This window comes from Pempheris klunzingeri, chromosome 11, assembly GCF_042242105.1.
Source record: "Pempheris klunzingeri isolate RE-2024b chromosome 11, fPemKlu1.hap1, whole genome shotgun sequence".
Classification (NCBI taxonomy): domain Eukaryota; kingdom Metazoa; phylum Chordata; class Actinopteri; order Acropomatiformes; family Pempheridae; genus Pempheris; species Pempheris klunzingeri.
The window spans coordinates 15,097,161-15,113,870 of NC_092022.1; the positions used below are offsets into that span (position 1 = coordinate 15,097,161).

Here is a 16,710-nt window from a genome sequence, read left to right on the forward strand (position 1 = left end):
ACCGTTACACGCCTACAAGCCCCATGATGCCTCAGCACGAACAGCGCTCCCAACACCTGGTTGTCAACAGAGCAGCAATGTCTGCCGCTAGCAGGGAAGAAAGGCTCACAAACATGGAGAACGACGAGAAAACTTCCTCTGTGTCGAACAGGTAAAATTTGGGGCGCTATTCGGAAACCTTCGGACTCTTAAAATTGTTTTTTTTGGCTGACTTTTTGGAACATTTTCATTGGGAGTTGCGTTGAAGCATCTTCACGGAAACACGACCTGTCACACTGTGTCTTAATGGGTACAGTCATTGTACCTGATATAAAAGTAACGTGTCGCTGTAACGGCAGCCAGAAAGTTATCGTGTTACTGATAGTTTAGTACAGATGTCTTACAAACTCGCCCTACTTTTATTCCGTCGTCTTGCTCACTCTCTCACTTGTTGTAACAACGTTATATTTTACACGAGGTGCCCTCCTAACTCCATTGTCATCTTCTCAAACCAGGAAAACACATCAAGAATATTTAACAACACTTAACGGCGTTGCCTCAAATATGCTAACGTAACGTGTAACGGGCTTAGCTAGTGTGTGAATAAAGCTTTCGTGCAGCAGAGAAGCATGGCATGGCGTTTCCTGCTGCCACTGCTCCATGAGCAAAGTGCTCATTTCTGACAAACAAACGCCCTCCTTTCAGGGGAAATGCAGGGCTGGGAAAAAAGAAGACATTTTCTTTCTATGACTAAGACTGTAGCCAAATATATACACAGATGTCATACTGTCACATTGAGCCAATTATTCAGCTCTCTCTCTGACCACCTACAGTAAGAATCAGCCTCCAACCTGGTACCCTGCTGATCCACAAGAGGGTGTCACTGCATTGGTCTATCCACTGAGGGTTTGTTCCTGTTTGGCAGACTCACTGAATCACAAGCATTAAAGTTATACCCACATGGTTAATCAAAAGAGCTGCAAGAAGGCAGCTCAAAGAAATATTCAATGAGGAGCTTTCAGTAAAAACACAAGCTAGGAACTGTATTTTGATGATGTGAAATTAGCAGAAACATAAGTCACACTGTGAATATATTGCAACCCAAACACAAAAACACCAAAAAGGAAAAGCCTTAAAAATCACCAGATGAACCAATAGTAAAAACAGAAATTAGACAGTATAAGCTTTGCAAAGATTTTGTTTGTTGATCATTGTTTTTAGAAATATCACTTGAAATTTGTTAAAAATATGTTTACCCTTATGTAACTGCCATATTACATTAAGACATTATTACATTATAAAAGTTTAAATGGGTCATAAGAGGCACACAGATATGTCCCATATGCTTAACATTCCTCTCATTGTACTCATAATATTAGTATGTTTTAGTTCAGCTCGGGCCTGTCACCCTTCTGTGGGTCTCTGTAGCCATAGAGAGAGATAGCTGAATGTTTGGCATAGCAACCCGTTTGGGCTTCTTGTTTCGACCTGGCTTTCTTGCTTTGCAGCTGTCTTCTGACTGCAGTTTAAAGCAACAGCGACAGTCCCAAACCTGCACGGAGGGTTAGAGAAAAACATTGAATTCCCTTGTGCGTCTCTCCCCTGAGGTTTTAACGAGGAAGTAAACACAAATTAGGTCTTGTCAAATCCATGCTCCAAATATTTGGAAACCTTTTAAATGTTGGTTCAAATCATATGTAGTTGTTTCTCTAAGCAGGGGGGTTCCTAAACTGTGACCTACTCCGTTCTTGGGTTTGTTTTTGCTGTATTGGAAAACAATTAGTCCGTCTCCTCTGATCTCTGAGAATAATGATTTGTTTGACTGTTCAAGTTGTGGCCCGGGAGGAGTGTGAGTGTGTGCATATGTATGTGTGTCTGTGTGCTAGCGCTTTGTATGTGTGCATTGCCCAGGGCCTCTCCTCAGACTGTCAGCTGACAGAGCAGTAGAGGGAGTGTTGGGTTTCATCATGCTGTTTATTTCCCAGTCGTCACTGTGAGTGAAGTTAGGGAGGGGACATCGCTCTGTGTGTGTGTGTGTGTGTGTGTGTGTGTGTGTGTGTGTGTGTGTGTGTGTGTGTGTGTGTGTGTGTGTGTGTGTGTGTGTGTGTGTGTGCCTGTGTTTGCTGTTGTGCTGACATCTCCAGACTCTGGTGTAAGGCACATAGAGACATGGCGAGTCCCTGCAGGGGGAAAGCGTGTTGCCTCTCCCCCTGCCCTTCCCCTCTGTCATCTTCTCTCTCTCTCTCTCTCCTCCCTCTCCATTTCTCCCTCTCTTCACCTCCCCAACACAGCCTGAAGCGTCTCTGTTGTGAATTTCAACTGCGTCAACATCAGAGGAGAATAATAGCTGGCTGTTGGTCTACTCGTTCTCTTGGTTTTCCTCCTGATTTTCTTTTTCCCCTGTTTGCTTCCTGGTGTCTCTCTGGTGCCGCTCTCTTCTGGTCCCTCTTTCACCTCCAGCCACATTCGAGTATTGCAACACTGACTGTCAAAGACAGATGACCCGAGCTTGGCATGTGTGTGTGAGTGTGTATGTGCCAGGAGTGGGAAGGTCTGGCTCTAACCTGATGCTATTAATATCACCTAATGAACATAATCTAGAGGGTAGGTTATCCTCTTACATTTGTTGGCCGGACGACTAAGGGGAGGAGTGGAGAGCCAGTGAAAGAGGAGGGAAAAGCTTTGCTGTAGTTTCACATTGAGTGCTCTCTCTACCAAGCTGCAGCACCTTCTCTCTCCCTCTACTGCTGCACTGAATGGAAGAAACAGAAAGCTAAACAGATGTGTAAAGTTTCGTTTCTCATCTAAGCTTATTCCCCCCTATATTGGCCCAACCTCTCTCTATCTATCTCTCTGTCTCTGGAGCTGTTGCACCAAAGGGCAGAGCTGATTAGTGTTTTATTGTGCTTGGGTGTATATATATATACATATATATATATATATATGTATAAACTGAGCATACCTGTTGGCAGTAATACAGGTTTAAAACACAACTTGTGGACATACAGTGGAAACCTCCCTTTAATTTTTCGCCAGTTATGAACTCTCTACCGGCTTACTCAGGAGCTAGAATATCTGGCTGTTGGACTTTAAGATCTGATGGCAGGTAAGTGCATTATATTTATTCATATACTTATTTATTTAGTCTTGTATACTTTGCTTTACTTTTTTCTTTGTACTATTGTGTTTTTGCTTATCCTCACTGTGAGAGACACTGTGTAAGTGTTCTCTCTTCCAAATGTGGATAAACAGGACATACAACTTGAGGTTAGGTATTTGTTGACACACTATGGGAAAGTTTGCATCTGTCTGTTTGCAACACGAATTTGCTGTGAGTGACTTAGTGCTTTTGTGCTGGTACCTCAAGATTGGGGTGCTAATTGACACAATTTTGTTACACGAATTAATGACTCAACACAAATTGTAATAAAAGGTCAAGAGTTGGTCAAGTTTTGTTTTAGGTGTTGAGGAGTTGCAATGATTGACATTTTTTTAAATATGTTATATTGCCATACTGTTATTAAGAATATTCATATCAACACTGTTGATATTAATAATATTAATGTAATAATATAATAATCAAGATAATAATATAACATTGATTTCAACCCCTAACTTGAAATTAACAGAGAAGTTGTTCTCTGTAGATTTTTTGGATTTTGTCAAATTAATGGATTTCTGTTTTCTTTAATTCGTCTTTGTGAAGACCCTCCACAGTTTCATGCACCCTGTGCTGTGACAGCTCCACAGAAGGTTCTATCCATGAAGTTGCATTCATAGATGACTCTTATGTTGTGTTTGGGAGCACTGAGCACTGTGACTGATACCACTTAACAGGGAATGATTCAGCAGTGTCAACTTGGCTTATCCTTTGTAACACTCTGGTTTGGTTTTAACTGATAACCCAGTTGGGGGTGTTCTATGCCTCATGCATGGTCTATGTGTTTTCTCAGTCTTAACCCGCTCTCTGACTCCAACCAAGCTCAGGTGACCCTGGTGCGATAAGATAAATCTTTACTGTCTTTTGTTTGCTTCACCTTTGATGTTTTGGCATTCCACCTATGGAGGTATATGGCCTATATAAAGACGTGGAAGCTGGGAGTTGACTGAGAAGCAGAGAAAGACTGAGGAACATCTAGGACAGCTCTCTCACGCAGCCTACTATTGTTATGGCATCTGGCTTTTTACAGTCCTCACTAGGTGAAGTGCAGATGTCTCGGATACTGCAGTAAGTCTTGGTAGAAAGAAACAACTAAGGCAGCATTTCTTTCTGTGGTCTTGGTGATATTTCTTGTGCTGTTTATTATCTATGTCAATGATTTATGCCAAAAGTGACGGCTTCACTAATAATGTCCAAGTGTTTTCTTAAAGCTATAGATAATGCACTACAAATCAGACTTTGTCTGACTAAACTTTTGCCAGAGAGGTGCGGCAGGTTTTTCATTGGAAGTTGAGCACTGGACGGGTTACTCAGCAATGGGTTAGACCAGTTCTTTGTACCATTGTTCTCTGCTCTGAATTTCAATTAGTCACAGCCATTAGCTGAATGTTAATGCTCATTCTACTTCACTTCTCTGGGTGAGGCAATTAGAAACTATGTTGTCAGACACCGTGACAAAAGTTGAAAATCCATTACAAAAGTGTGTAGAATAGATGCAACTTTTTGATGTTGAAATTTAAGACACTTGCACTTGGTATTACATTCATTTCTATTACAGGAAATGTTGTCATCAGTATTGTTATTGTAATGCTCAGAAGATGTGATTGGCTGTTGCCTTTAGTTTGAATAGTCTATGCAAATGTCCTGTACCTCACTCGGATAAAAGTCTCGTACCTGTTTTGAATGAGCTGCTCATCATTTGTTTATGAGGGGCCTTTTTAAGATATTGTTAGCTATGAAAACACATCATTACACAGGTAGCACCTCCAGAATATTGCATATACACGTTATTCAGTTAGAGAACTGATTGCAGGACTACAATGATCATGTAGATGAGTCGGCATTTTTCTCCTGAATTAACATACTGTGTGCTGAACTTTGGTACCTGCAGCAGTTCTAGTCTACAAGACTGGACAAAGCTGGCCTGTTGAAGATGTAAAAACTAAACATTAACCTGTGACAGGAGGTAACACGTCACTAGCTCAGTCTTGTTTACAGACTGTTAACTGGGCCACTCTTCTTTTCTTCTAAGTCCAACGGCATTTTCGTCCCACAGTTAAGCATCCTAACTGATGTCTGGCTGTGAGTGTTTGCATCACACACTGGACAAACAATGAGGGAGTTCTTTTTGATTTGAGATAATCCTGTAGGTTACACACGTGTGTATACATCACATGTACATGTCTCATCATTGTGACTATCTTACTCTTGCAAGGCCTTTTGGCTGACTTTGATCATTGTTCAAAAGCAACTCTCATGATAGCACTAATGAGCAGCAGTTGTACTGTAGTGTTGTGTCGTCTTTTATTGTGTAGTTTATTTAGTTAAATGGAAATGAAGCTGGTTTTTTTTTTATATACCACTTGATAAGCTGTAATTGTTTAAAATGACGGTGCTTCAGTTTAAGCCTGCACAAAAACGACAACAAACAAGGCATCTCTCCTTAGGTTTACAGAATTGTATGCAGTACCAGCACTTTGTCCATTTCTATAAAATGTTCATCAACGAAAAGGCAAAAAAAAAAAAAAAAAAGTTCCTTTACTCCAAACAGTGATGGCACACTCCTTTGGGTGTTTGTTGTTTACAGTGGAGGTGGAGAGGGATCACTGGACCGGCTTCTCCCATCTGTAAGCACGGGCCTCTCTCCCAGGAAAAGGACCACCAGCCAGTGTAAATCAGAGCCTCCTCTCCTACGCACCTCCAAACGAACCATCTACACCGCTGGCCGCCCACCATGGTACAATGAACATGGAACACAGTCCAAAGAGGCCTTCGTCATTGGTAGGACTTTTAAAGAGATGAACGCCACAATTTAACAACACTGATGTTTTTCTTTCTCTGTCTTTGTTTTAGAGAACATTCTCGCACAATTTTGCAATGCCATACATCAGAATATAAACACATAGTGCCAATCCATCTTTTTAAGAGTGAGTCCAGAAAACTGAAGGAAAAAGCAGCCTTAGACTAGATTAACTGAGTCTAAAGTCTAAGTCTAAAGAATTGAGTACATTAATATTAAACATTTGATCTTATAGAAATAAAGACATGTTTAAGAAATATTTATATGTTGGAAACAAAGTTAACAGATTCCCTTTATAAGGAGATAAGAAGTATCTGTTGTAGAAATAAGCAATCACCGTATTTACTGCTAATGGATATTGACAAACTCATTCAATGTCGTTTTTGGAACATGGAAACAGCCACATAATATAAAGCATTAAAGGAAAAATATATGCAGACATGTTAACAAACAGGCAGTTGCACCAAGGCTTACGTCATTGTGATGTGCTACAAAGACACAATGATAAAGATCCATACGGAAAGATTTTGGTACAAATACATATAGTTACACACCTAGTAGACCATACTTTCAGAGGCTGTGTTATAATGTGAGTGTTCTTAACGTGGTGTGACGACTGAGGCATTGGGAAAAACAAAAGGGCAGTCAGGGAGAGAATTGGAAACTCTGAAAATACCGCCAGCTGTTAATGGGAATGGTTACCTTAAAGAGAGCCCTGGTCTCTGTTTCTGCCTGCCTCCGTAGCCTTAAGCAACCTCAGAGTGCATGTAACAGGGCGTCAAGCTAGCAGTAGTACACACCCTCAAACCAGAGGTATTTCAAATGACAGTTGTGCAAGTAAACATGTATGCAAACATTACTTAATCAATATTCTGTCACAGGTTTGTGTGGTGGCAGCGCTTCAGGGAAGACAACCGTGGCCAGGAAAATCATCGAAGCTCTAGACGTTCCATGGGTTGTACTACTCTCAATGGACTCTTTTTACAAGGTGTGCATGTTTGTGCGGTATGAGTGGTGTTTATTGATGTGTGTACATTTGTATGCAGCCACACACCTGTGTGTTAATGCTGTTAACAAGAGGTATTTATCTATAAACTATGGGTTTAAACTATATTTGCACATGTCTCTAAATCAGTCCAAATGTTCTTCGATTAGAATCTCAAATTCAACTTGTTCCTTTTATTATTACTTCATCTCTGTCTTGTATGGCTCCCAACCCCCCCTGTGGCCTAAAGGGTAGGAAAGAGTGAGTTGCAGAACACAGAGTGAAAGGGAGAAAATAGGACTGCCTTTGGATCCCAGAGGGAAAATGAGGATAAGAGGAGTGGCTGGATAGAAAGGAGATGGAAAGGATAAAATATTAGATGGTGGATGAGTCAAAAGAGAAGCACTGTGGTGAGCAAATTGGGGACAGAAAAAGAGTGGCGGAGAGTAATCAAGCAAGAGCCATCATTCTTGCCCCTCTCCTATCTCCACCCACTCTCCAGTTATGTAATCCTGTCACAATCTGACAGCAGCGGTTCAGACTGTGCCGAGTAGGAGGGATTTACTAGTGGCCAGTAGTACTGTAGTCTTCGCCACACTGCAATACCAGAGGCCGACATCCAAAACATTTCATCCAGAAGTCATGTCTTTTTAAATTCATATCTCCTGCTCTTCTTTTGTTGTCTCCTCGAGTTTACTCACAACCCGTAACAGCAGTTTCTTGTGTTAAGTGTGTAATCAGTTCACTTGAGAAGGGACTGTTGCTGCTCTGAAACTGCCTAATACCAGGTCTGGGGTTTTAATGCTCAACCACCCTAAAGGCATACACACACACACACACACACACACACACACACACACACACACACACACACACATACATACAAACACACACACAGACCCTGGTACAGACGTCACAGTAGCGCATGATGTTCTCCTAAATTTAGGTCCCCTAACTTCAACTGCTCTTCAACAGCGATCTCTGTTCAAGTGTTTTTGCACAGGCTTGTAGAAATTCTGTGCACATGTGTACTTTATTAATTATAATGTAAAATTGTTTTTATCCTTTTTTTTTTTTTAATTTCTAAAAATGCAAATGTCAATGCGTGTGTCTAAGCAAAAAACTGAAACTGAGAGACAGAGGAAGTATTTTGATCAGGAAACAAATGATCCTTATGATTAGAAAGTATTGTTGTTGTTGCATGTTTGCTTTAAAGTGATTCCAACATTGTTGCGGTCCTCAGGTCCTGTCCCCAGAGCAGCAGACTCTGGCTGCCAGTAACGACTATAACTTTGATCATCCTGATGCCTTTGACTTTGATTTGCTGACACACACCCTGCGCAAACTCAAACAGGGCAAGAGTGTGAAAATCCCTGTGTATGACTTTACGACTCATGGGAGACAGAAGGAGTGGGTAAGGTTAAATGCTTACATCTAAACACATGCTTATGCATTTAGTCAGTTAATGAGTAGCATATCAGTGTTACTGCATATAATCTCAGTTTCTCGATTACCTAAGAGGGTTTTAATCTCTCTCGCCAGAGGTTTAAAGTCACATTGCAAATCAAAGCTATTCCAGCTGTTCTTGGAAAAACTATTATTGTGATTTCTGTCTACTTGTTATCATACTCTGATCACCATTAACTACAATTAGACATTCTCTAATCAGTGGCACTGACATGTACAGATGTGTCTGTATGTACATTGAGCTGTAATACTACATGTTTGTGTGTCCACTGCAGAAAACCGTATATGGGGCCAGTGTTATCATCTTTGAGGGAATCATGGCCTTCGCAGATAAAAAGCTCTTGCAGGTAGGGCAAGGTTGTCGTCCTCTAACATGTTGAGCTGGTCAGTGGAAGGTGCGGGTGTCAGGTTTATTTTTATCCGTGCATGTGGTGAAGCATCTTTTTCTGTGCATATGTGGGAGGGAGGTTTTTCAGTAGTATTCACTTACACCAGCCAGTGTTGTCTATGCAAAAAAAAAACACTTATCAAGTGTTTTTAAATGTACAATCTGTGATTAAAAGGTTAAAAAGTAAACAAATTCAAAACACTGGATCGGACCTGATAAATCAGCTCACAGATATATACCTGCATATAAAATATTTTGGCTGATAAGTGCCAAGAAATGCCAAAGATTCGTTAGGTATATACGTGAGATCATTTGGAAGCATACATGCCTCACATGGGGTCTGCATCACATACTTTATCCACCAGAGAGCACTAACAAGTTAATTTTTCAACTTTAAAATGTTACTTGTTAAATGGCTTTATCCTTTATCCTTTTCTATTACCTCCACATTGGCTGACGAGTATTTTAATACACAGAGTAGTTCAACAATGTTAATGTTTTCAGATGCTCTGTCACAGGTAAATATCAGGTCTGGAGAAGCAGAAAAAACACACAATTCAGACTCATATTCTGCTGATGTGTGAACAGCATGTTAATCTTGCTGTCAGGAGAGAAGATGGGTAAAGATACCTGTTGTAATGAGGTACTGGCTTACAAAAACAAGCAGAATAAATTATAAAGAGTCACCACACACTTGAAGGTCCAATTTAATAATTCATTTAAAAAAAGAGCAGTGTTTCAATAATGCCCTTGACAGGGTAAATTAATTCAGTTAAATTGATTTAATTGAAAAGAAATATCAAATTTCAAGCACATTTACAAGCACAAATTCAATTTTATCTCCTATCTAAACTTATCTTCTTTAACTTATCTAACTTAACTCTTTAACTTATTTATCTTAACTAACAATTTATGTATCATGACACAGTTGTAAAAAAAATGCTACTAAAATTGAATTAAAAAGGTGTACCAACTACTGTTAGTATCATTGTGTGAATGTGTGTTATGCAGCTAGACATCTTCTCTGTTTCATGTCCTCCTGTCAGTTGCTGGACATGAAGATTTTTGTGGACACAGACTCTGACATCCGGCTGGTGCGTCGGCTGAGGAGGGATATTACAGAAAGGGGCCGAGACATTGAGGGTGTCATCAAACAATACAACAAGTTTGTCAAGCCAGCATTCGAGCAGTACATTGAACCCACCATGCGCCTGGCTGATATTGTGGTGCCACGCGGTGAGTGCATAATCCAAACACACACACCTTTACATACACACTGGTCCAGTATTACATAAAGACTACTGTGATACCACTCGCATTTTATTGCATTTAACTGCTGTTAAACAAAATAAGTTTTCTGTCTGTTGTCCCGTCAGGTGGTGGCAACATGGTGGCCATCGATCTGATAGTGCAGCACGTCCACAGTCAGCTGGAGGAGGTAAGAGAGCTCACCGACCTACACACACTCACATCTAGAAAATGTGTCATGCCAGTTTAATGTGACGAGTATTAGTAGAGAATTATGGCCATTCATTCTTCATTAATGGTGTTATGAGATGTTTTATTCACTTTCTGACTCACTACATGTTACTGTGAGACCTGAAAGGATATTTAGTACACTGTAGGGATGATCTACACTCAGAAAGGGTGCAACCTGCCCTTAATTTCTTTGCCAGTAATTACAAGCTCCAGCACTCCCTCTAGTGAATAGAATATGCACTGCACAGATTTTAGGGGAGGGTGAATGTGCTCCAGACATGTCAGTAAGTTTGAATGGAAAATGATAGAAATCTATTATTTTGCTAAGTTTTGTCACAGCAAGTTCAGTTCAGTTTGCAGTTTTTCAATTTGGACCAGAAAGATTTGGTACGAAGTAACAATAACTGTTTTCACTCTTCCTGCCTGTGTCTTATTGTGATCAAAGATTAAAAGAAATGTACTTTATCACTCACACAGCACAGTTACAGTCCTAATGAGATACAGAAAATGTACTTTTTTTTTTAAAGCATTGTTTTAACTCTGTTAACCGTTGATCTTGATATTCAACCACACCAAAGACATTTTTTTTATTTAGGTGAATTGATCACATAACATTTATTATTTTGTAACAATTCTCAAATCCTGATATGTAATTATTTTCCCATTTATTGCGTGGCCCTAATGGAAATCCTTATGGCCCCATGGGTCATTCTCCTTCCTCATAAGGATAATCCTTCAATACTGAACCAGAGTCTTTTTGGATTTGTTGTGCAACATGCACTAATTGTCACCAAAGGCACATTTTTTGCTTGCGGGGAGCATTTTGTGCCACAATTCAGTTGGCTTTGTTCCCTCTCCACTACACACACACACACACATTAACACACATGCTGCTGATGGACTGCTCTCTCACTCCCCTCCCACCCCCACTTCCCCTCCACCCCAAATCCCTCCATGGCTCACAGCGCGAGCTCAGCGTCAGGTAGAGTGGCCTTTATCCTGTCTATCATTCTCTCCTCACCATCTGTGCAGTTCCCCAACCGCTCCAGCTTCTTACTGGGAGAGAGCGGAAAAGAGGCCAGCAAAACCAACCTCTACCTTCCACTGATCTGCTGGCTGCTGTGGCACATCACCAGGCGGCACTGTTGTATCTGTAAAGCAAATATGCCTAATTAGTGATCAGTCATAAGCGTATGAGACTGTGCCAAAATATTGTCGAGATTTGGTCTAAACCATATGGAACTTATAGAAGAACCACATGACACAGTTTGGATGTAGTGTGGTGCAGCCAGCATTGACCATAAAGACGTTGGTTTTTCTTCTCTCTACCTTTTTAGAGAAATGACAACTCACACTCTTCCTGCCCTCTGTGTCTAAAAATACACCAATGAGTCAAGTCACTGACCCCTCCTTACAATGGCAACAAGAAAAAGAGAGAGTGACAATGACAGAAAGCGAGAGAGAGGAAACTCTTGCTAGAGCTATTGTTGACTATCATACACCTCAGCCACAGAGAAAGTTTCCAATACCCTACTACAAAGCGCTGAGTTTTTCCATTGAATGTCGGCCACAGTGTCTGAGACAGAGAGCGAGAGGAAGTGAGCTTGGTGTCTGTCTTTAGACACAGGATGTGCTGGGGCCTGTGAGCTGAAATACCAACCTCTGCTGTTGTACACAGTGAAAGAGTGACAGCTACACGATAGCTTGTGCACCTCCCACGCGAACACACAATGGATACACATGTATAGATATCGAAATCTGTTCAAAATTGTTCTACCTACCCTAGCATCTGTAAAGATCTTTAAAAGCTCGTCCTGTTCTCTCTGAATCATGATACGTACATTAATTGACAACCAAGAAATATTGTTTCTCTTAAAATGGCAGTTTACCCCGGTGGTAAGCGATTTTCAGAGACACTTGACATTTTCAAGTCTCAGCTGTCACACTTTTCATTGTGAGTGATAATCCCGTCATCCTTCATCCACCTGATGTTGTGTCTCTTCTCATTTTTTCCTCCTCTTATCTGTTGTTTCTTCGTCTTTCTGTGTCCCCTCTGTTGTGACTGTTGTTATGTTTCGTCAAAAAAAAAAAAATCTACCCATAGAGGAAACTTCGCTGGGATATGTGAGCAGATTTGCTATGATTTCTCTTTTCTTTGCATCTGGCTAATGCGTATCTCAGTGACATCGTGGATACTGTAGTGTCAACACGAATGCATCACTGAGTTTTTGTAACAGTGTGTGTGTTCCTTCTAGAGCCCAGGGTAGACCTAGGCTAACCAGATATCCAAACCTAATGCTTATGTGTAGATTCTTAGGGAATAATTACAAGTACTAGAGGCCTAGCATGGAAAATTGACACAGTGAAATTATTCAGAATCCATATATATTATATGGGTAAATTTTTATACTGATCAGCTGTAATTCTTGACCTTTCCAAGAAACGGTCTAACTTCTTTTCCATCATCATGGTCTCTGTGCTGTTGTAATTTTCCACTGAAATACTCAACACTGGCACTGTGTGCTTTACAATTTTGTGTGTCTGCCTTTCCTCAAGCAATCCATTGTTGACTTCGCTCTCAATTCTGATGAAAAATAATTTGTGGTGTATTTAGTTTTTTGCATGTACTTACACGTCTGTGTGTGTCTTTGTGTGTGTGTGTGTGTGTGTGTGTGTGTGTTTGTTTCTAAATGGCACAGTACCTATTGTACACATGCGTGCAGAGAAATGTTAATCGCACTTCTATTTATGTGTGCTGTATTCATGTGCCTGTCCATCTTCCCTCTGTCCGCTGCTCTCACCCTGCACCACCCCCGCTGTGCTATTTGTTACCATCGTTACAGGGCAGCCCTGGCTTCTGCACACCAGGCCCAACCCCTCCCCCAGACCCTCAGTGTTCTGGAGAGCACACCGCAGGTCAGGGGCATGCACACCATCATCAGGTAAAAAAAAAAAAAGCTCCTGATTTGTTACACTTACCAACTATCTGTTTCCTTAAAAAGCACACACTGCATAGCAGCAGTAAATCTTGTGTCTTTCTTTTTTTTATCACCATATTTAGAAACAAGGAAACCAGCCGCGATGAGTTCATCTTCTACTCCAAAAGGTTGATGCGTCTGTTGATCGAGCGAGCGCTCTCCTTCCTCCCCTCACAGGTGCCAAGCACTGACATACACTGTTGATTAATTCATAGCTCTGCATGGAGGTTCTGTAATCCTTTGTATTAAGTAGGACATTGAGTCTGAACCGTTAGATACCTGGGCATGGATGGAGATGTGTAGGAGAAAGAAAGAAATGTTTGATACAGTCCATTATGTGACCTTGAAGTGCACAAAGAGTATTAGAAGATGAAGATTAATGGAAAAAGTGCTGGTATTTGCTAAAAGAAAAAAGTAGAAATACACATTGGGGTCTGTAGCATGAGCATGGAAACTTAAGTCACCACAATGGAAAGTTTCCATACCATAAGCATCAGATACAGGTTTGCATTACACAAACACACACGTGAGTGACAGTGTGAAACTCACTTTAGCTGGTCATAAACCATTTTTCTGACTTCTAGAGCACACTGTAACGCTGTGATCAGCATTGCACTCACACACTAATGTTTTTTAACATTATCTCAGGTCCACGTAGTCCAGACCCCCCAGGGAGAGGATTATGAAGGCAAGACTTTCCACGGGAAGAGGGTGAGTGAACTCCATTTTCTTTCAGCTGTCTCCTCAACTCTTTTATTTTTATTTTAATGACTATTCAGTAGAGTTTTGTCTCTGCCTAAACTGATGCAATTAACCTCTGTTTAATTTTTCCCCTTCCCTTTATTTTTCTTTAGATCACAGGCGTGTCCATCCTGCGGGCCGGGGAGACCATGGAGCCGGCCCTGAGGGCTGTCTGCAAAGACGTCCGCATTGGCAAGATCCTCATCCAGACCAACCAGGACACAGGAGAACCAGAGGTGCACATGGAAATTTTATGCGTTATAGGATTTGTCTAAAACGTTGTGCCATAATTGTCCTACAAACACATTTTAAGTTCTAAATAAGGCAACTTTCAAACAATTATGTGCTAATTAACATATTAAAACATTGTTTGATAATATCTCACAGTGGGTTTCTTGGTGTTTAGCATGTTCCTTTCAAGGAGATTCTCTGACAATGTATGTTACATGTTGGTATTAACCCACATCGTGTCTCTAAACATTTTCAGCTTCATTACCTGCGCCTACCGAAAGACATCAGCGAAGATCACGTGATTCTGATGGATTGTACCGTGTCCACTGGAGCTGCCGCTATGATGGCTGTTCGAGTCCTGCTGGTGGGTGCACGTGATTGTTCACGAGACCACGTTGCCTTCAATGAATTGCTATCCTCATGCAGCCTACTTTGACGGGTGTGCTTTCGTTTTCAGGACCACGACGTTCAGGAGGACAAGATCTTGCTGGTGTCGTTGCTAATGGCAGAAATGGGAGTCCATTCAGTGGCCTACGCATTCCCACAGGTCAAAATCATCACCACAGCTGTTGACAAGAAGGTCAATGATCTCTTCCACATCATACCTGGCATAGGTAAGTAATGATGATTGCATTACATTTGCTTTTCTCCTCCACATGGCGTGCTTGATCCATACACAGTGCCAACGATGATGTTTCAGTTTTAACTAATATTGCCACATGTTTTTATCCTTGTAGGAAACTTTGGGGATCGATACTTTGGAACGGACGCACCCCCTGACTGGAGCGACGAAGAGATGGATGAGCCCAGTTACTGATTGAATTATTGGCAGCGCACTACAATATTTTTTGATTCAGGGCCGTGCCCCTCGGAGGACAATATGAGGACATTCTTTGCCTCTGTTGGGCCAAGTTGCCCCAGGAAAATAAACTGAAGGACAGGACAACACGTTGCTAATGTACACTCGCCTCGTTGAAATTCTACAATTATATTATCTTACATAAATGCTGTTGTGAAAAGTTGTGTTATAAAGCCTGAAATATTTTTATATGTACAGTATGTTATTAAGTCAAAATGTTATATTTAAGTGTGTCAATGTAAATGACAATCTTCGTAAGAAATTTTGAATTTGCAGGCATGTTGTTTTTCAAAGCTGTGTATATCTCGCCTTAAGCCGCAAACTGTGGAAGACACAACTGAATGTGAATTTACACATGCGGTAAAAAAAAAAGTCAAGCTTTTAAGGTTGTTTCATGTCATACCTTCCTCACAACGTTCACGTAAGTTAAATCAGAACATGAACTCGTGTTGCTCAACTTCCATCGCCATGAGCACTTTCTAAAGGACCATTCAATCGGAAAATGTGTAGGTGTATCTGTCTTTTTTGTTTTTAGCTCTCTGGTTCACCCTTTTCCTTCTCTGTGGACGCTGACCTAAACAGTTGAAGCGGGTGTTGAAAACCGTTTTTCATTATACAACTTTAAGCACACACTTGTGGTGTATATTTATGCAGCACCTCCTTCATTTACATATTTTTTACTAAGGATAGACCTGACCAGTCAGCAGGCAAGTCATACATCTTTTTGCTGCTATGAAAATAGGTCATCTGCATTTAACAAACACAGATTAAGTGTTTATTTCAGTCTCACACGCCCTGATTTATACCTCTGCTTTTTATGCAGTAGATGGGATTGTTTATTTAAAAAAAAAAAAAAAAAAAGGGGGTTGCTGTGTTCAGGATGCATATAAACTCAGAACATCTATGAAAAGTGTGGTGTTCACAAAGTCCTTTTAGTGCCTGATCCTACCTGGTATCAGTATTGAAATCACTTCGATGTGGTGGTAAAAGTTGGTGCCTATTTAATATTGCCTTTTTCTAACAAGCTGTCAAAAGACTGACAGCTTGCCAGCACTCCACAATACTCATCCATATGGTTATTTAAACTAGACATCAGAGGGAGAGGAGTGTTGCATACATATAAAGTTCATTTTGATATCATTATGTAGTGACTTCTTTTCTCTTGAAATACACCATGAGCATACCTATTTAAATGGATAAAAAGTTATTTATTTTGATTTTTAAAATATACAACATTAAGGGAAGAAAACGTAGAAAAATGAGATGTAGAAAATGTAACTGTGCCACATTAGCTGCTGTTACTACTGTTTGCTCACCATTGTTTTTCCATTTAGCCACCTGCTACTGTACTGTATGTGCTTACTGCTGAATACAACTGATAGTGAGTCACCCTGTACTGAAAATCCGTCGATTGCGTTTGCAGCCCCAGCGTTTGACTGCGTGCTGTTTTGTGTTTACCACTTTTGCTGCATGTCTTTTTTTTTTTTATTAATATATTTAATAAAAGTGCAATATAACTTTTACATTGCTCACGGCGCATTGTTTCATTGATGTCAAGTGTGAATTGTGTTATCTGTTATGTTCAGCGCTCTCACCCCAGTTAGACAGAGGTCATATCTTGGTCGCGTCTCATTTGGAAATAT

At 40.6% G+C, this 16,710-nt stretch overlaps 1 protein-coding gene across 5 annotated transcripts; it reads left to right on the forward strand.

Moving 5' to 3' along the window:
- The first annotated feature begins 56 nt into the window (after nt 1-56).
- uckl1b (uridine-cytidine kinase 1-like 1b) lies at nt 57-16,595 on the forward strand. 5 transcript variants are annotated; one of them, XM_070839070.1, is made up of 15 exons: nt 57-151; nt 5,727-5,920; nt 6,821-6,927; nt 8,168-8,338; nt 8,667-8,738; nt 9,826-10,015; nt 10,156-10,217; nt 11,224-11,240; nt 13,102-13,200; nt 13,320-13,413; nt 13,885-13,947; nt 14,091-14,213; nt 14,465-14,572; nt 14,666-14,822; nt 14,946-16,595. In XM_070839070.1, exons 1-15 carry the CDS (start codon nt 78-80, stop codon nt 15,023-15,025), a joined length of 1,611 nt encoding a protein of 536 aa, XP_070695171.1. In that variant the 5' UTR covers nt 57-77; the 3' UTR covers nt 15,026-16,595. The 5 variants fall into 5 exon arrangements, with proteins under 5 accessions (XP_070695171.1, XP_070695170.1, XP_070695174.1 ...); XM_070839069.1 differs by lacking the exon at nt 11,224-11,240 and adding an exon at nt 12,363-12,382; XM_070839073.1 differs by lacking the exon at nt 57-151 and adding an exon at nt 2,730-3,085.
- Nucleotides 16,596-16,710: the final 115 nt, after the last annotated feature.